Genomic DNA, 13,997 nt, shown 5'->3' with positions numbered 1-13,997 from the left:
CAGTAATTTTTTGAAACAATGAATTCTGAGTTAGTTTGTTTTTTGCACAGAGGTGCACAAAAGCAGGCTTCTCATTTTTAGCCAGCGAGCGTTGATTTTGCTTATATGACAATGTTTGCTAGCAGATTTTGAGCTAATTAAGCTAACATTAGCTCCATGAGTTGCTTGAAAAAGCTCCATATGTGATGCTGCAAGTTTCAGGCAAAAAGTCGGCATCGTCACCGGGTGATGATCCATGTAAAAGACATGGAACAGCATTGTTCTTTTATTTCAGTGTGAAGCTAGCTAGTCCTAGTATAATGTGAAGGAAAACTCTACGGTCAGACTGTTATTTCATCCCAACATAACCCTGCGTATCTTCCTTGTTTGTATTTTCAGACAAATTCACTTAGAGAAAAGAGTTTTTAGGGTGAAGACTAAACCATAAGTTTGGTAAAAGTAAAGCTGTGTGATGTAACTCTGGCTCAGGTTGTAGGTGTAATCTTTCCAAATCCAGTAAAGAGCAGTACAGACCCGATAGGTCAAATAACCCGTTTGTTAAAATCAACAGATGCTGCATTTAAAAACGTGTCCAATCACCACTCAGTAACACTGGGAGACTTGTTGTGCAGCTTGGAGTCAGACACAGGTAGAAATATTTCTTCTCTTCTGTGAAAGGAAAAGATCAGAGGTTTGAGATGTTGTGAGCGCCCACACATATACACACCTTTTCACAGCCAGTCAACTCTACCTTCTGGGTCATGACCCCCACCGGCACATCAATAATCCCACTGTAGCCTTTAGCCGCACATGTAAACTCTCTGGTATGAAGAGGGGAGTAAGTATCTCTCCACCCTTTTACAGTAAAAACTGGTGTCATGGCACCTTGCGTCTTGTCTGTCAAGTGACGAAAGATGAGCGACGGAGGGGCAGGAATAGATGGGAATCGTAGTAAAAACAACAGGGCAGATGTGCTCTGTGGCTGAGTCAGCCGCCCCCTCGGGGATAAAGTGGATGCCTGGGAGCCTCTATTTGATGTGGTGGTGCAGGGCGGAGAGGAGCTGTAGCCAGGTGTGGGGACATGAAAGGGAGAGTTGACGAAAGCGCAACATGTCTTTTCTTCTTTCCTTTTTTTTTTTTAAACAGTGTCAGGTCATGGAGGTATAGTCATGTTATACATTATGCAGCATTCACATGTGGAAAGAGCACTAAAATATCCCACAGGTATCCCAAAGGTATTGGTACTCTGATTGAAATTTGAAGTAGAAGTAAAATTAGAAATAGATAATAAATCTGCTTTACGTACAGTATTGTAAATACAATGCACTGAAAGGGAGTTAACAGGCATTTTTTGATTTAGTGCAGTTAAATTCATTCTGGATCTCTCCATTATTAATCAAGAGTCACTGCTTCATTAAAAAAACAAAGAACCTTTATTACCATGGCTGCATTATTAAAAACACTGTAAATCATTTTAAGCTTGTTCAACCTAGAAACCTAAGTTCCCCGGCCGCCTTAAAAATGTGAGTTGACGGAACCTAGTTGCAACACCATTTTCCGAGTTTTAAAAATGCAAAATGAATCACTGAGTTGAGTTCACTGAACTTGAGAAAAGAAGTTCAAAAACATGAGATGTTAATTTGAATAGACTGTTTTGTAACACAGACGGTCAGTATTGTATTGACGGAACAGTCCGTGCTTCATTTGACATGAAGAACCTAAAGCTTTTGTACCAGAGTCAGTGCAAAGACAACATGTGAGGCGGCTCCCAGTGACTCAGTGTACCAGGGTAGGGACTGAATTCAAGTATAACCTTCATTGGTTAGACTTGTTTTCATTGTTCTGGAAAAGAAAGAAAGTTGACATCGCGTCTGTTTTCTTTCTACCTGTATGGATTTGACCTAATCTTAAAAAAAAAAAAGAAACATGAAAATGATGATGATGTGATTTTTGTTGGGTCTGTACCAAACAAACATGTGTCCTTAAATCTGGAGAGGATGATTTGTAGATCGAGACCACAATGTGATTCAGTAATATCTCGATTAATTGTTCAGCCCTTTATGCATTTTGGAAATGATTTAACTACCATTCATGTCACATAAGAAAAATTACATCATTCTGCGCACTTTCATACTCAATTTATGATTCAATGCTAATAAAGACCTGGTAACATTTGTCATTAGTAAATGCATGCAAAGACAATATAGCAACGTAAAAGCCTTTGGTCAAGACATAGTAACTTTTCAACCTAATATGAACTGTTTTATGTGAATTAAATTTTAGGTCTACACATATTTTATTGTGCATTATCAACCGTATTTATTCTTATTTATTCTATTTATTGACTATTGCACTTGACTTTGTTTGTCTTGTGTTTTTAGAGTGGAACGTTATTTTGTTTTTATGTATGTAAATGCCTAGAAGTGACCAGTAAAGAAAATCTAATCTAAATAATTAGAAAAAGCCTCAAAAAGTACCAATACAAAATAATGTTTCTCATTTACAGGAGAAAGCTTTACAGTTGACTGTCAGTGACATGAACAACTGGAAATTCAGATCTAAACACTGTGCAAAGCAAATACGAAAATGCTCGGTCAAAAATATAAATATGCAAAATAATTATATACATTCCGAACACACCCAGCATGCCAACGGCTTTATGCTTTAAAAAATAAGTGTGTGTGTGAGATATGCACACACACACACACACACACACACACACACACACACACACAGACAGCAAGAGACACATAATTCAACTTTCTCATATTCTTGTACACAGAGGGAGGTAGATTGATTCCCTGCCCTGGTGTGAAGCTGATGACTAACAAAACAGCTCTTTTTCTCTTTTGGCATCCGACAGCTCCGGGGTGGCTGCGGGCTCTTAAAGCACGGAGGATACACTCTGCGGTTTATTTTTGAACTGTCCAAGGTCATTGTTCGCCTTGACAGATCGCAAAAGCAAGGGTGGGGTCACAACCTCAGACCCCTATTCAGCACTGGTGTCAGTCGTATCTTGACCTTCTCATGTGCGGTTATAGCTGGCACACATTCTGTACAGGTGTGTGTGTTTGTGTGTGGTCTCACTGTAACATGCTCGGGCTGAGGGGTGAGGGAGGGTGATAGGGGGGCTTAAGGATGACAAAGTGCAGGTACTCTTTGATCCTCTGCCCACATACTAAGCTGAAGTGCTTTATAGTGAGGGGAATTATCTTTGATGTCGACCTCAGGACCTCACCAGCCAAAATGGATCCACATTTTGTCATCCACTGGTCTGAAAGGGTCTCACACAACTTTAATAGGAGCATGACAGCAGCAACAAGAAACGTGGTGCCACTTTTTATGCTTGTATGTTTATGTCATTGTCAGTATCTATAGAGCAGGCTTATTTTGTATCTGTAATTATGGCAGGAAATTAAAGGGAAAGTTCAAAATAGAAGTCACAGTATGTTTCATTTGTTTTTAGTTGATTAGGGAAAACATAAGAGATAACTTTGATTTCCATTCGTCCCATTACAGCATTGTTTTTATGACTTCAGTATTATCTAGTTTTATTAGTGCAATACAGTGATGAAATATTTATGATGAACAAAACTATGAAGACAAATTAATATAGAAAAACACAAGTGTACATTCAGTGACCATGTCTGTTAACAATAAGAGACAAGGGACAAACAAAATGTTCTACCACATATTGAGTATTGAGTTTGTGGAGGGTTGTGTCTGTCAATACATGCGGAGGTCTGTAAGCGCTGAGAAGAGGGAGAGTTAGAGTAAAAATATAAATGGTCAGATAGGAAAAATAATACTATATTATACATGATACATTTTTTTTTTTTTTTTTTCAAACAATTAGTTTGACTGAATATTCAGAACATTTCATTTTGCAGTTCTCTTAACACAAACTGCTGTACTCCAGACTTTGGCCTTCAAAATCTCACAGAGCACATACAATGAAAATGAAAAGAAAATAGATAATATTTCATCCGGTCACTTTATCGGAGCATCACAACCAGTTTATACTTTATTAAAAAAATGTAATAATTGTTGCATTTTAAGATAAAATCTTGCTTTATTTAGTAACTAATTCTCATCAAAAATATGCTGTGCTCATTCCCTCATGATTACACAACAAAGCCAATATGTATCAAATATAACAAAGTCAGTATTTGAAATGATATAGTGTAAATGATTTTTCATTTTATTCATAAGGCTCAATATTACAGTAAGTAATGAAGTTAGATTCATGCAGGACAGAAAGATGATAGTCAGTGTATTTAACTGCATCAGTTTGTCTTTACACCAATTTACACCAGACACACAATACAGTATAACATTTTGACAATAATCAAAAGGAAAGAAATAATGCTGCATTTTCCTTTTTTTCCTCTTTCGCCTATTTAATATGCAGGTGGTGAAGTAGCTAGAAATGTGTTATGTTGTGATGCTGCTCACCAGAGAAATGTTGTTTAAATGAGGACAAGTACTTGTTAACACTAGTTGCATTATTTCTATGTGAAATTAATTCAGTGGTTCTTGGTGAAAACATAGACACTTGTGCAAATATAAGATGTCTATGAGTGTTTTGTACTTTGTATGTACAGAAAGCATTTTGTGCTTAATGGTAAAATGCAGCAGTTTGGTTTAGCAGTTTAGTACACTGAAACTGAATTGAGTAAAATACAAAAATAAAATTTTAAAACTAATAAGCTCATAACAATTAACAGCAAGTAATATAATAAAAACTGATGTGAATAGTAAAAATATTTAGACACAAATATAAAAACTGTATGTAATACTATTTAATGTCATAAAGATTTCCGTCACTATTCTCTTGAAAATAAACAACTCCAGAAAATAATATCGTGTGGATCTTTATGAGGGCTGCCAGTTACTCTGGAGAGACCGGCTGTGGTTCTTAGTTTCCTTGAAGTTCTTCAAACCTCAGCTGTAGAGTCCTGCTTTGTCACCGTTTAGTCATTCTGGAGCCAGATGAAGCAGCGCAGTCAGAGGATCTACTCTTTTGAAAATGTTTGGCCCGCAGACTGCTCACACATCCACAAATCCTTCACCGACTTAACGTGTTTTATGAGTCTGTCTGACCACTGTCAGTTGACTCATGCCAGAACTGCTAATACAAAACAGTGAAGGATAGCAGGTAAGCAATGGACTTGTAATAGGCTACTAATTAGGGGTCGTTAGACTATAAATGGTTGTACTGGACCGTGTACAACAAACTATTAGTTTTGATTTTTTTAAAAATTTAAAACTGAAGCCATTGCTTTGATATCTTGTGTGTTTCACACAGCCCTTAGAACTGGGTTTTTGCCTTGGGGAATTCCCATAATGCAGTTCTTTATTTATCCACCCATTATCCCACACCAGTGTTGGTTTTGCTCTATCTTTAATTTTAATTCTAACCTCTGATTAACGTGGCTCCCTGACCCAGGAACGAGAAAAAAAAAAACCCTGGTTTAGAAGAAAATGTCAAAGAAATAGTGTGCCATTATCATCTTATGCTAAATGAGATAAATGTTTAAATGGAGAGTGTGTTGTGTATATGATTATACATTATGTTCCCAATGACTTAAACCCCTGCACTTCTCCATACAGGCTGAGCTGCTGACTGGTTCCTCCGTAGCTAATGTGGAGGAAGCACATTGGGCCAGTCAGGAGCTGCTGAAGCGAGGCTGTGGGTCGGTCATCATCACTTTGGGACCTCAAGGATGTGTGGTGCTCAAGGCACAGGAGCTGACCCTAAAACATGTTCCTGCCCCTCCTGTCACAGCAGTGGACACCACGGTAAGAATGTCACAAATACTGTATATGTATTTATATAATCTCATATTTATATTATATTAAATTATATTTTATATTTTTCAGTGATGTTTTGTTTCATGTTAGTTCATAAAATATCAGAAAGCAATGGGAAAAAAAACAAGAAAAAAAACCCTGAGGCGTCCCAGTAACTAACCTGGTAGAGCGTGTACCATGTGCTAATGCTGAGTCCTTACCGCAGCGGCACACGTTCGAGTCCAGCCCAGGCCCTTTGCTGCATGTCGTTCTCTCTCTCTCTCTTCCCCGACTTTCCTGTCAATCTCCACTGTCGCTATGAATATAAAGCAGAAATGGCGAAAAAAAAAAAATCAAAAAAAGATCACAATCTCCAAAAGCCCAAGGTGATGTCTTTGTCTTTTGTTTGTTTTGGTCCAGACAAATATCTCAACAACTACCAGATGGATTGTTATTAAATGATGTACAGACATCTATAGTAGGTTAAATCATACTGACTCTGATGTTCCCCAGACATTTCATTAGTTTGGCATTTGTTTTTTGTTTTTTTTGTGTAATGTCTAGACAGCTATTGTGTAAAACCTGGGTCACACTTTCATGTTCACCTCACCTAGTGATGAATCACTATCACTTTGGTGAGCCGTTAACTTTTCATCTACAGCCATCCTAGGGTCAAATTTTTAATCAGGTCAAATATTTTGGCTTAAAGCTGAAATAATAAGTCAATGAGTTGATCAACAGAAATATCCAAATATTTTGATCAACTATTAATCATTTAAGTCCAATAGTAAGTAAAAATGCCACACAGTCCCACTGCAGTGGAGAATAATAACAGCACCACCAGCCTCAGCTCTACTTTGTGTTTATTTCTAAATAGCAGATGTTATTGATTTTAATGTCAGCATGTTTGTCATTGTCAATGTGAGCATGTTAGCATGTTAGCATGGTGACCTTGGCATTTACCTTTAGACTCTCAGACTTTCTTTCATTATCAGTTAATTTCTTAACAAATTTTTTAATTATTTGATTAATTATTTAGTCTTTAGAATGTCAGAAAAAAGATATATTCAGCCTCTATTCATATTATTATAATATAAAAGAGAAAATCAGCAAATTGTCAAATATGGAACCTGAGAATGCAGGGGATAAGTAACTTCCTTTACTATTTTTTTTTTATTATTGCTTTGCACTGCTTTTTATGATTTAGTATTTAATGTCATATCTTCAAGTGGTAATGATATGTCTTATAGGTTCCATATTATATAAAGGAAGTTGTCCATGTGTTGTTTGATTATAAAGCAGGTCTAGGTTCTATATTAATACTGTGAAAGTATCAAAGCCTCAGTCCACAGAGAAATGCACACAGCCTGTATTCAGAGACTGAGCCTTAAAACCAGCCGTCAGGACTTCTGTAACTTTGTGATGTCACAACACAGCAGTCACCGCCCTCAGCCATGCCTCACACCCAGCCCATACGGACCCGCCATCCAACTTTGCAGGACTAGGTTGTTGAGTGTTTTACCTGAAGTCTGCGATATTATTATTCAATCACTCAGAACACAGTCAGCCAATCACAGGAGAGTCTCAGAGGCTCCTCTCTTGTGATTGGCTCACCGACCTGTTGTTACTAGAGCTCCAGAGAGAAGCCTGAGAGAGGAGAAGTAAAACTACATTGAGATGGTTTTTGGTTCTTAAAACCACAAATATATCTTCTAATGGATCAACACTTCAAATAAAATGCAGGGAAAGTGTAAAATGTGGGACCTTCAAAGAAATGCCCTTTCCAGCAATTTTCACAGAAAATCCTTAGATTCGTCTGTTACTACTGTGCCATAATAAAACACTGTCACACATAACTTTTTATCTGCCCATTCATCATTGCACTTCTAGCACTAGTGGGGCTCCAGATATGTCTGTTGCTCAAGTGGAACACTTTAAGAACACTTGGGGATGTGGTGACCACCAGCTGTTTCCCCTCCCTGATTCTAATCTTTAAAGGAGGCCAGCGTCACTTGACTCATTTCACACCCGGCCTCTGTGGCTTGTTTTCGTCACAGGAGCCTCAGCTAGATGTTTGCGTATCCTGTCTCTGCGGGTTTTGTGGGGCCTGTGTTCTACCGACCAAATGCGTCATCACACTGAGGTGTTAATCACCTCTTTGTTAATACCGGGTTCGATTAAACCTTTCTGATTGTTTGTGTAATGGATTCTTTTACTGAATAGTTCCCCTACGGGACTTTTATTGTGCCATAATTTCCAAAAGCCGGTCATCATGCAGTATAGTAAAAACTGGAGTGAAGCAATTACAAGCATGCGGTCTTAGCTTTACATGAAACCCACAGCAGGTATTGTGAAAGTGAGGAGTGTGTGTAATACAGAGAAAAAAGAAGAAGAAGCACTCCTGAGAAACTGCAGCTGAAGTAAACAGCAGCATCTACTTGTTATTATCCAAGGTCACTTTGGCATTTCAAGAACAAAGGGCTCGCTTTCTTAAACGGTGTGTGACCTTCGTCGTGCCCCCGCGTTTCGGAACAGTCAGACATAACTTTGCTTATTCACTGTCTTAACTCTCCCTGCTTCCCAATAGCCCCCAGGAGGACTTACCCACCACCCCTATCCTCCCCCCCTTCCTCTCCCATGACTCACCTCTTGGGTCTGCATCAGTCAGCAGAAAGCTGTGGTCGGGCCTGTTGCATGTCCCCCCGCTTAGACACACACACACACACGCACTCTCACCCCACCCCTCCTGTTCTTTGATGGGCCCATAAATTCTGGAGTGTTTAACTCTTTTGGACATCATAATCCCTCTTCCAGTAAGCCCCTTTCTTTTTTACTGGAGAGAGGAAAAAACAACAGGTTGTTATCAAGATCATTATTCACTTCTCTGAGGCTGTTCTAGTAACTCAAGCCTCTTAGTTATAATCACTCTACCACTTCTTTTATTTCTGCTTTGATTGTGTTGTTTTTCTCTCTCTGTGTAGCAGTAGTGACAGATGTCTTTTTTGAAAGACTGGGTTTTTTTTTTTTTGCTGTTACTCTCCGTTTTCACTGATATCGGACTGTGAGTTGAAGCCGTACATTCGGCTGCGATTTCTTCGATATCAACACAATGAGTCACTTGTGGTTTCTCGCTATTTTAGCTACTGTACAGCTGGGTGCCGCGGATGGCATGACGGGCAACTAATCAGACACAATCCACCTTTTTACCGTTCAGATGCGTTTCTTCACAGATGCAATATTTCTGATTGATTGATCGAGCTGGGTTCATGAATTGCCAACATGGCTGCTAAATCATTTGGCTTCCTCCTGACTGTAACTATTTCATCATCTGCTCCTCCTGCGACTGCCTGAATAACACATTTTACACAGCACAAGCAATTATGGGCTGAGTCAGGGTCGAGAATCTGGATGAATAACAAAGCAAATCCACTCATCTATTGTGGGTCTTCCCCATTCCTCTTGCTGTATCCGTTTGTCTCTCTTTTGTCTTAAATTGAGTGCAGGCTTCCCTCGCTGAGATCAGAGCCTCGGCTGTTTTGTGTGGACAGTTAGATGAGGCTACGGCACACACACACACACACACACACACACACACCCAGTGCCTTCTAGTCCCAGCAGGACTTGGGTGGCCTTGGTTTCCACTGCTCCGGGAGGTCCACTGTGTAGGGCGAGAGGTAGACAGTCCTGTCTAAACCAGACATTACAGCTGTACGGTCAAATTATTCCCAGTCTTGTCCTATGACTGGAGACATGTAAGGACCAATTGCATGATTCCCAAGGTAAGGGAATACCTCCTGAGCACTGCATTCCTCAGCTCTTCAAGCTCTGGGTCAGCATGACACAATGAGAAAACTGCCACATCACCATGTTTTAATGGACTGCACATGCTTCACCAGCTGCTGTTTAGCAACCCAGATGTTAGGCCCAGTCCTCTGCTGGCGCATAATCTTGTTGATCAGTGTTATACACAAAAGGGTGAAAGAGGATTAAGACAAAGCACTGTAGATGGATCAAAGATGTTAGCGCTCTAATTGGTCCAATTAAATGTCTTTTTGATCTCTGAATCCTCCTCCCTCGTTACTTCAGAGGAGTCGTCCCCGGCTGTTTGCAAGTCTTACGGGAAGCTTCCGGACGTGGAAGCCACTGTGACTCATCGCTGCCCCTCAGTTGGTCTCTGCTCTCCCCAGGGTGCCTTTCATTGACAAAGGCTGAAGGCTTCAGGAGATAACTGCACATAGCTCCATCTGTCATTAGCAGGATGGGAGATGCAGGAGGCCTCTGGGTGAGAAATACAGTCACAGTTCTGGACGTTCAAACAGTTCAGCGGGTGCAGGAGACTCTTTAAAGTAGAAGGTATCAAGTGTGGAGCTCTGCATTTTCTATAGGTTTTTGTCTGTCAGTGTTTGGTGCTTAGTGCTCATTGCTGTGGCGTTTCTGCACTGCACTTTACAAAGATCAATTGTCAATCAAAGTGTGTGGGCGCTACTGCTGTCTTTGTCCTTGGATTCTCTGTTGATGGACTTCAGAGTTTCTGTATGCGCTCCTTTGTTTGTCTGTACAGCCATGGCGGTTATTGCTTCTTGTGTTAAGTATTCTGCTCTTCTTGTATTTATTCCTAACACACACACCACTCAAACTGCTGTCAGAAACAATAAAAAAAGGTCACTTCCCTGGAGTTTTGACAGTGAAAGCCTACTGGTTACAAAAGTGTTCCTAACAGCAAATGGACAGATTTCAGTCGCTATGGATTTGTCAGTGTTGTGTTAAATTGACCCAAGTTGTCTCATTCTAACCTATTATATTTTAATCCGTTCCAAGAGGGTTCGATTACGGATGGGATTGGGGGGGGGCCTAACCCTGATAAAGATTTTGAACCCCCAAAAGACGTGAAACAACAGTTTGCCTGTAAGACTCCCCTAAAGTGGACCATACCATTTCTTAACCTTTACGTTAGTTGAACGCCTCGTCTGCTTGCCTCAGAGCCTAGCGTCCTTAAGTCTAAGTTGCCATGTGTTGCGCAGACATTTGTAGGTAAATGTAGCAGTAGCTAACTATCTAGCATGTTTAATACTTTTTACTTTCTTACCGTTAGTTTCTGAATTAGATTGTGTCAACTATCTATGAATGAAAGCTAATGTTAGCTGGTTTCTAACTTTAGCCTTATGTTACAGTTTAGCTAATTAATGTGACATAGTTTCTTATGTTTGCTTTACGTTTTATTTAGCTAACTAATGTTAGCTAGCCCTTTCATTTCCAAAGTTAACTTGATATTACATTGCCCATATAAATTGTCATATATCATCTATTTTAGAGAAAACTGGTGCTCAATCATGAGCAGTGAGACAATTGAGAATTAGTTCTTGTAGAGTTTTTGGCATTAATATAGAGTTTATTATTTAATTTTAATAGTCTTTAGTGTCTGTGGTGGTTTAGTTAGTCTTTTACCTTTTTGATATTGGCTTTTATAATAGAAACCTTCTCTGTTTTCACTCAGGAATTCAGGAGTTTTACCTGGTTGGGTAATTGAACAATATTAAAATACACGTGGAGACTAAGTAATTGTACTAGCAGTGGGGGGAAGTAACCAAGCACATTTACTGTAAGTACCGTAGCTAAGTACAATTTGGTACTTGTACTTTACTTAAGTATTTCCATTTTATGCTACATTATACTTCCACTCCTACATTTAAAAAGTATAGTAAAGTATACTTTTTACTTCACCACATTTATTTGACATCTGTAGTTAAATAAGCAAGATACTGTAAGGACTGTAATACTTCAGTTCACTGAAGCACGCGCCTGCACTGTACTGGGTTCCCTTTTGCCCTGGAGAAAAAGTTGACAACAATGATTGTCATTGTATACTTCACACTCTGGTACCAAATAAGAATGAATTATGCTTTTAGATTGAAGTTAACTAGAGAAGCATATTTTTGGAGGTACTTTATTTCACACAAAACAGAAAAAGTTCATCAGCTCTCTGATCACGTGCTTGTGTTTCAGTGTCACACAGCCAACACATCAAACTGTGGAGAACTTCTGAAACCACACTCTGTTCATTTGGTGAGCTTCTCACAGACACGTCTGCCATCCTAATTTCTAACTTCAGTCTGAGCATCAGCAGAAAACCGGCAGAGGAACACTACGGAGGTCAAGACGTGGCGGACAGAGCCGACCAGCAAGAGCATCACGGCTCATCTGCGGCAAGTGCTTGTGTCACTTGATTGACAGGCCTGTAGATCTAACCTTCACCAAACTGTGTCGAGGGCAGCGGCAGCGGGGCTGAAGGGGGTAGCGCTTGTCAGCCTCATTGAGCTTCATTCACTAGATCCTGTAGCGTCACATGCCAGTCTCAGGGAAGGAGATGTTGTTAGTAAGACAGAGAAAGGTTGGATGGTGGCTCGTACAGTCGAATGACCCATAGATTCAATAGTGAAGTCTCGTGTTGTTAGTTTGCAAGTAGTCCACTTGTTTAGATGTTGTTTCGCTGACCAAAGAAGATGCAGGCTTTCGGGCTCATGTTCTTACTTTTAAGATACTGTCACTTTCATTCAATATTTAAGATACTGTACAGTAAAGCATTAGCATATGCATTGGTCCAATGTAGCAGAGACGCAGGGAAGTTGACAAGTATTGTTACAGTGAATATTAGGAACTCAGACCCTGGTATTTCCTTTGGGCACATTTCCTGAGACTGCAGAAATATAAGCATGTGTGGTTGTGTGATTGTGTGTCATGATTACTGAAAGACAGACACAGCCTGCAGCTTTATCTTCTGGATTCTTTTCATGCTAAAGTCGCAGCTAACACTTAAAGTCTTGATATCCATAAGAAGATATATTTGTGGTTTTAAGAACCATAAAAAATCTTAATATAGTTAAACTTCTCCTCTCTCACGCTTCTCTCTGGAGCTCTGGCAAGAACGGGGCATTTTTTGTCAGTTTATGAGCCTCTCTTCTGATTGGCTGACTGTTTTCTGAGTGATAAGATTGTGATTAAAATGCTCCAGTAATTCATAAAAAATGAGCTTAAGGCACTGGTCTCTAATATCAATATCCTTGGGAAGGATGATATATTTGCTTCCTGACATCCAACAATCCAACATCATAAAAAAAGAATAGATGATTAATTATCTGCAGTTCTTGGTGAGAAATCCCACAAAGAGTGATTTATTTCTCAGGAAAAATTATTTTAAAATCATGGGAACCTTCTACCCTAACTGACGAGGTAACCAATGAACCAATTAAATACCAGTTGATTCTTTTTAATCCGTCACACTGAAGGAGATTTATTTGTGAGGACAGTTGACTTTCAGTATTTTCTAAATGTAAATGCTGCATCATGTTTTTTCCCACCCTCAGCAGTTAATGTTTAATTCTATTTCTAACATGAAATTTATTACATTTTAGCTGTCAACAAGCAAATAATATATTGGCTATTAACAAATTTAGCCCTGTTTTGGCATGTTTCAGCTGTGTCATCTGAACTGGGAGACGGGCCAGGGCCAAACCAGTGGGACTGCTTCACCAAAGCCTTATTCCCAAACGCTGGCTGTATTGTAGCCCAGCCCAACTACCAGACAGGAGACATAAACACGCCACAGCTTTAAACATGGAAATCCACCAGGCCTGTGAAATGTTTCAGCTCTGATCTCACTCTTTCCAGCATCTCTGCAGTCCAGGAGTCACCCCGGTGGTGTGCACTGGGGTGGAGGTGGGGTGGGGTGTATCTATCATCTGGTCGAACAAAGATTGCTTTAAATGATACCAGTTTAGGTGCTTGTTACAAAATCCATGTGTCGCTGTGCCGTGCCTTCCAGATGCCCAGTCCATCGTTGTCCCTGTTTGTCCCTCTGTGTTCCCAGTGCCCTGTTTACCAGAGGGCACGGCCCTCTCTGCCCGAATGGGGTCAGGGTTAGGGTTTTTGTTTTTTGCCTTATGCCACTGAATCATTCTGCACAACCGACAACCTTCACTCTAACAAAAGGGTTACTTTGAGGTTGAAGGGTGGGGGGTGGGGGTGGGGGCTTTACAGAGGTGCTTAGAAGAGAGAGTGCAATGAGCTCTTTTGAGAGCCGAAGTGATGAGTAATGGAGCAGGCTTGTGAGAACCAGTGTTGGGGGGGCCATTTGTGGTTAAACATGAGCGTGTCGCCACATACCATTGTGCCTTTTCCCATCAGCGAACCCCCCCCCCCTCCCCTGGTGTCCCGTCTCGGCCAAACAC

General features: G+C 40.1%; 1 protein-coding gene across 1 annotated transcript in view; it reads left to right on the top strand.

Moving 5' to 3' along the window:
• rbks (ribokinase) overlaps positions 1 to 13,997 on the top strand; it is a 37,595-nt gene that overhangs the window by 21,968 nt on the left and 1,630 nt on the right. Inside the window, exon 8 of the mRNA XM_023407959.2 lies at positions 5,593 to 5,781. Within this exon, the coding sequence (XP_023263727.2) occupies positions 5,593 to 5,781 (189 nt within the window). The remainder of the gene's footprint in view (positions 1 to 5,592; positions 5,782 to 13,997) is intronic.

This window comes from Seriola lalandi, unplaced genomic scaffold (assembly GCF_002814215.2).
Source record: "Seriola lalandi dorsalis isolate HSWRI2012SDOR001 ecotype SW California unplaced genomic scaffold, Sedor1 jcf7180002054352, whole genome shotgun sequence".
In the NCBI taxonomy this organism is placed as follows: domain Eukaryota; kingdom Metazoa; phylum Chordata; class Actinopteri; order Carangiformes; family Carangidae; genus Seriola; species Seriola lalandi.
Note: the sequence above shows the minus strand (reverse complement) of the source record. Positions and strands in the feature narration are given on the sequence as shown.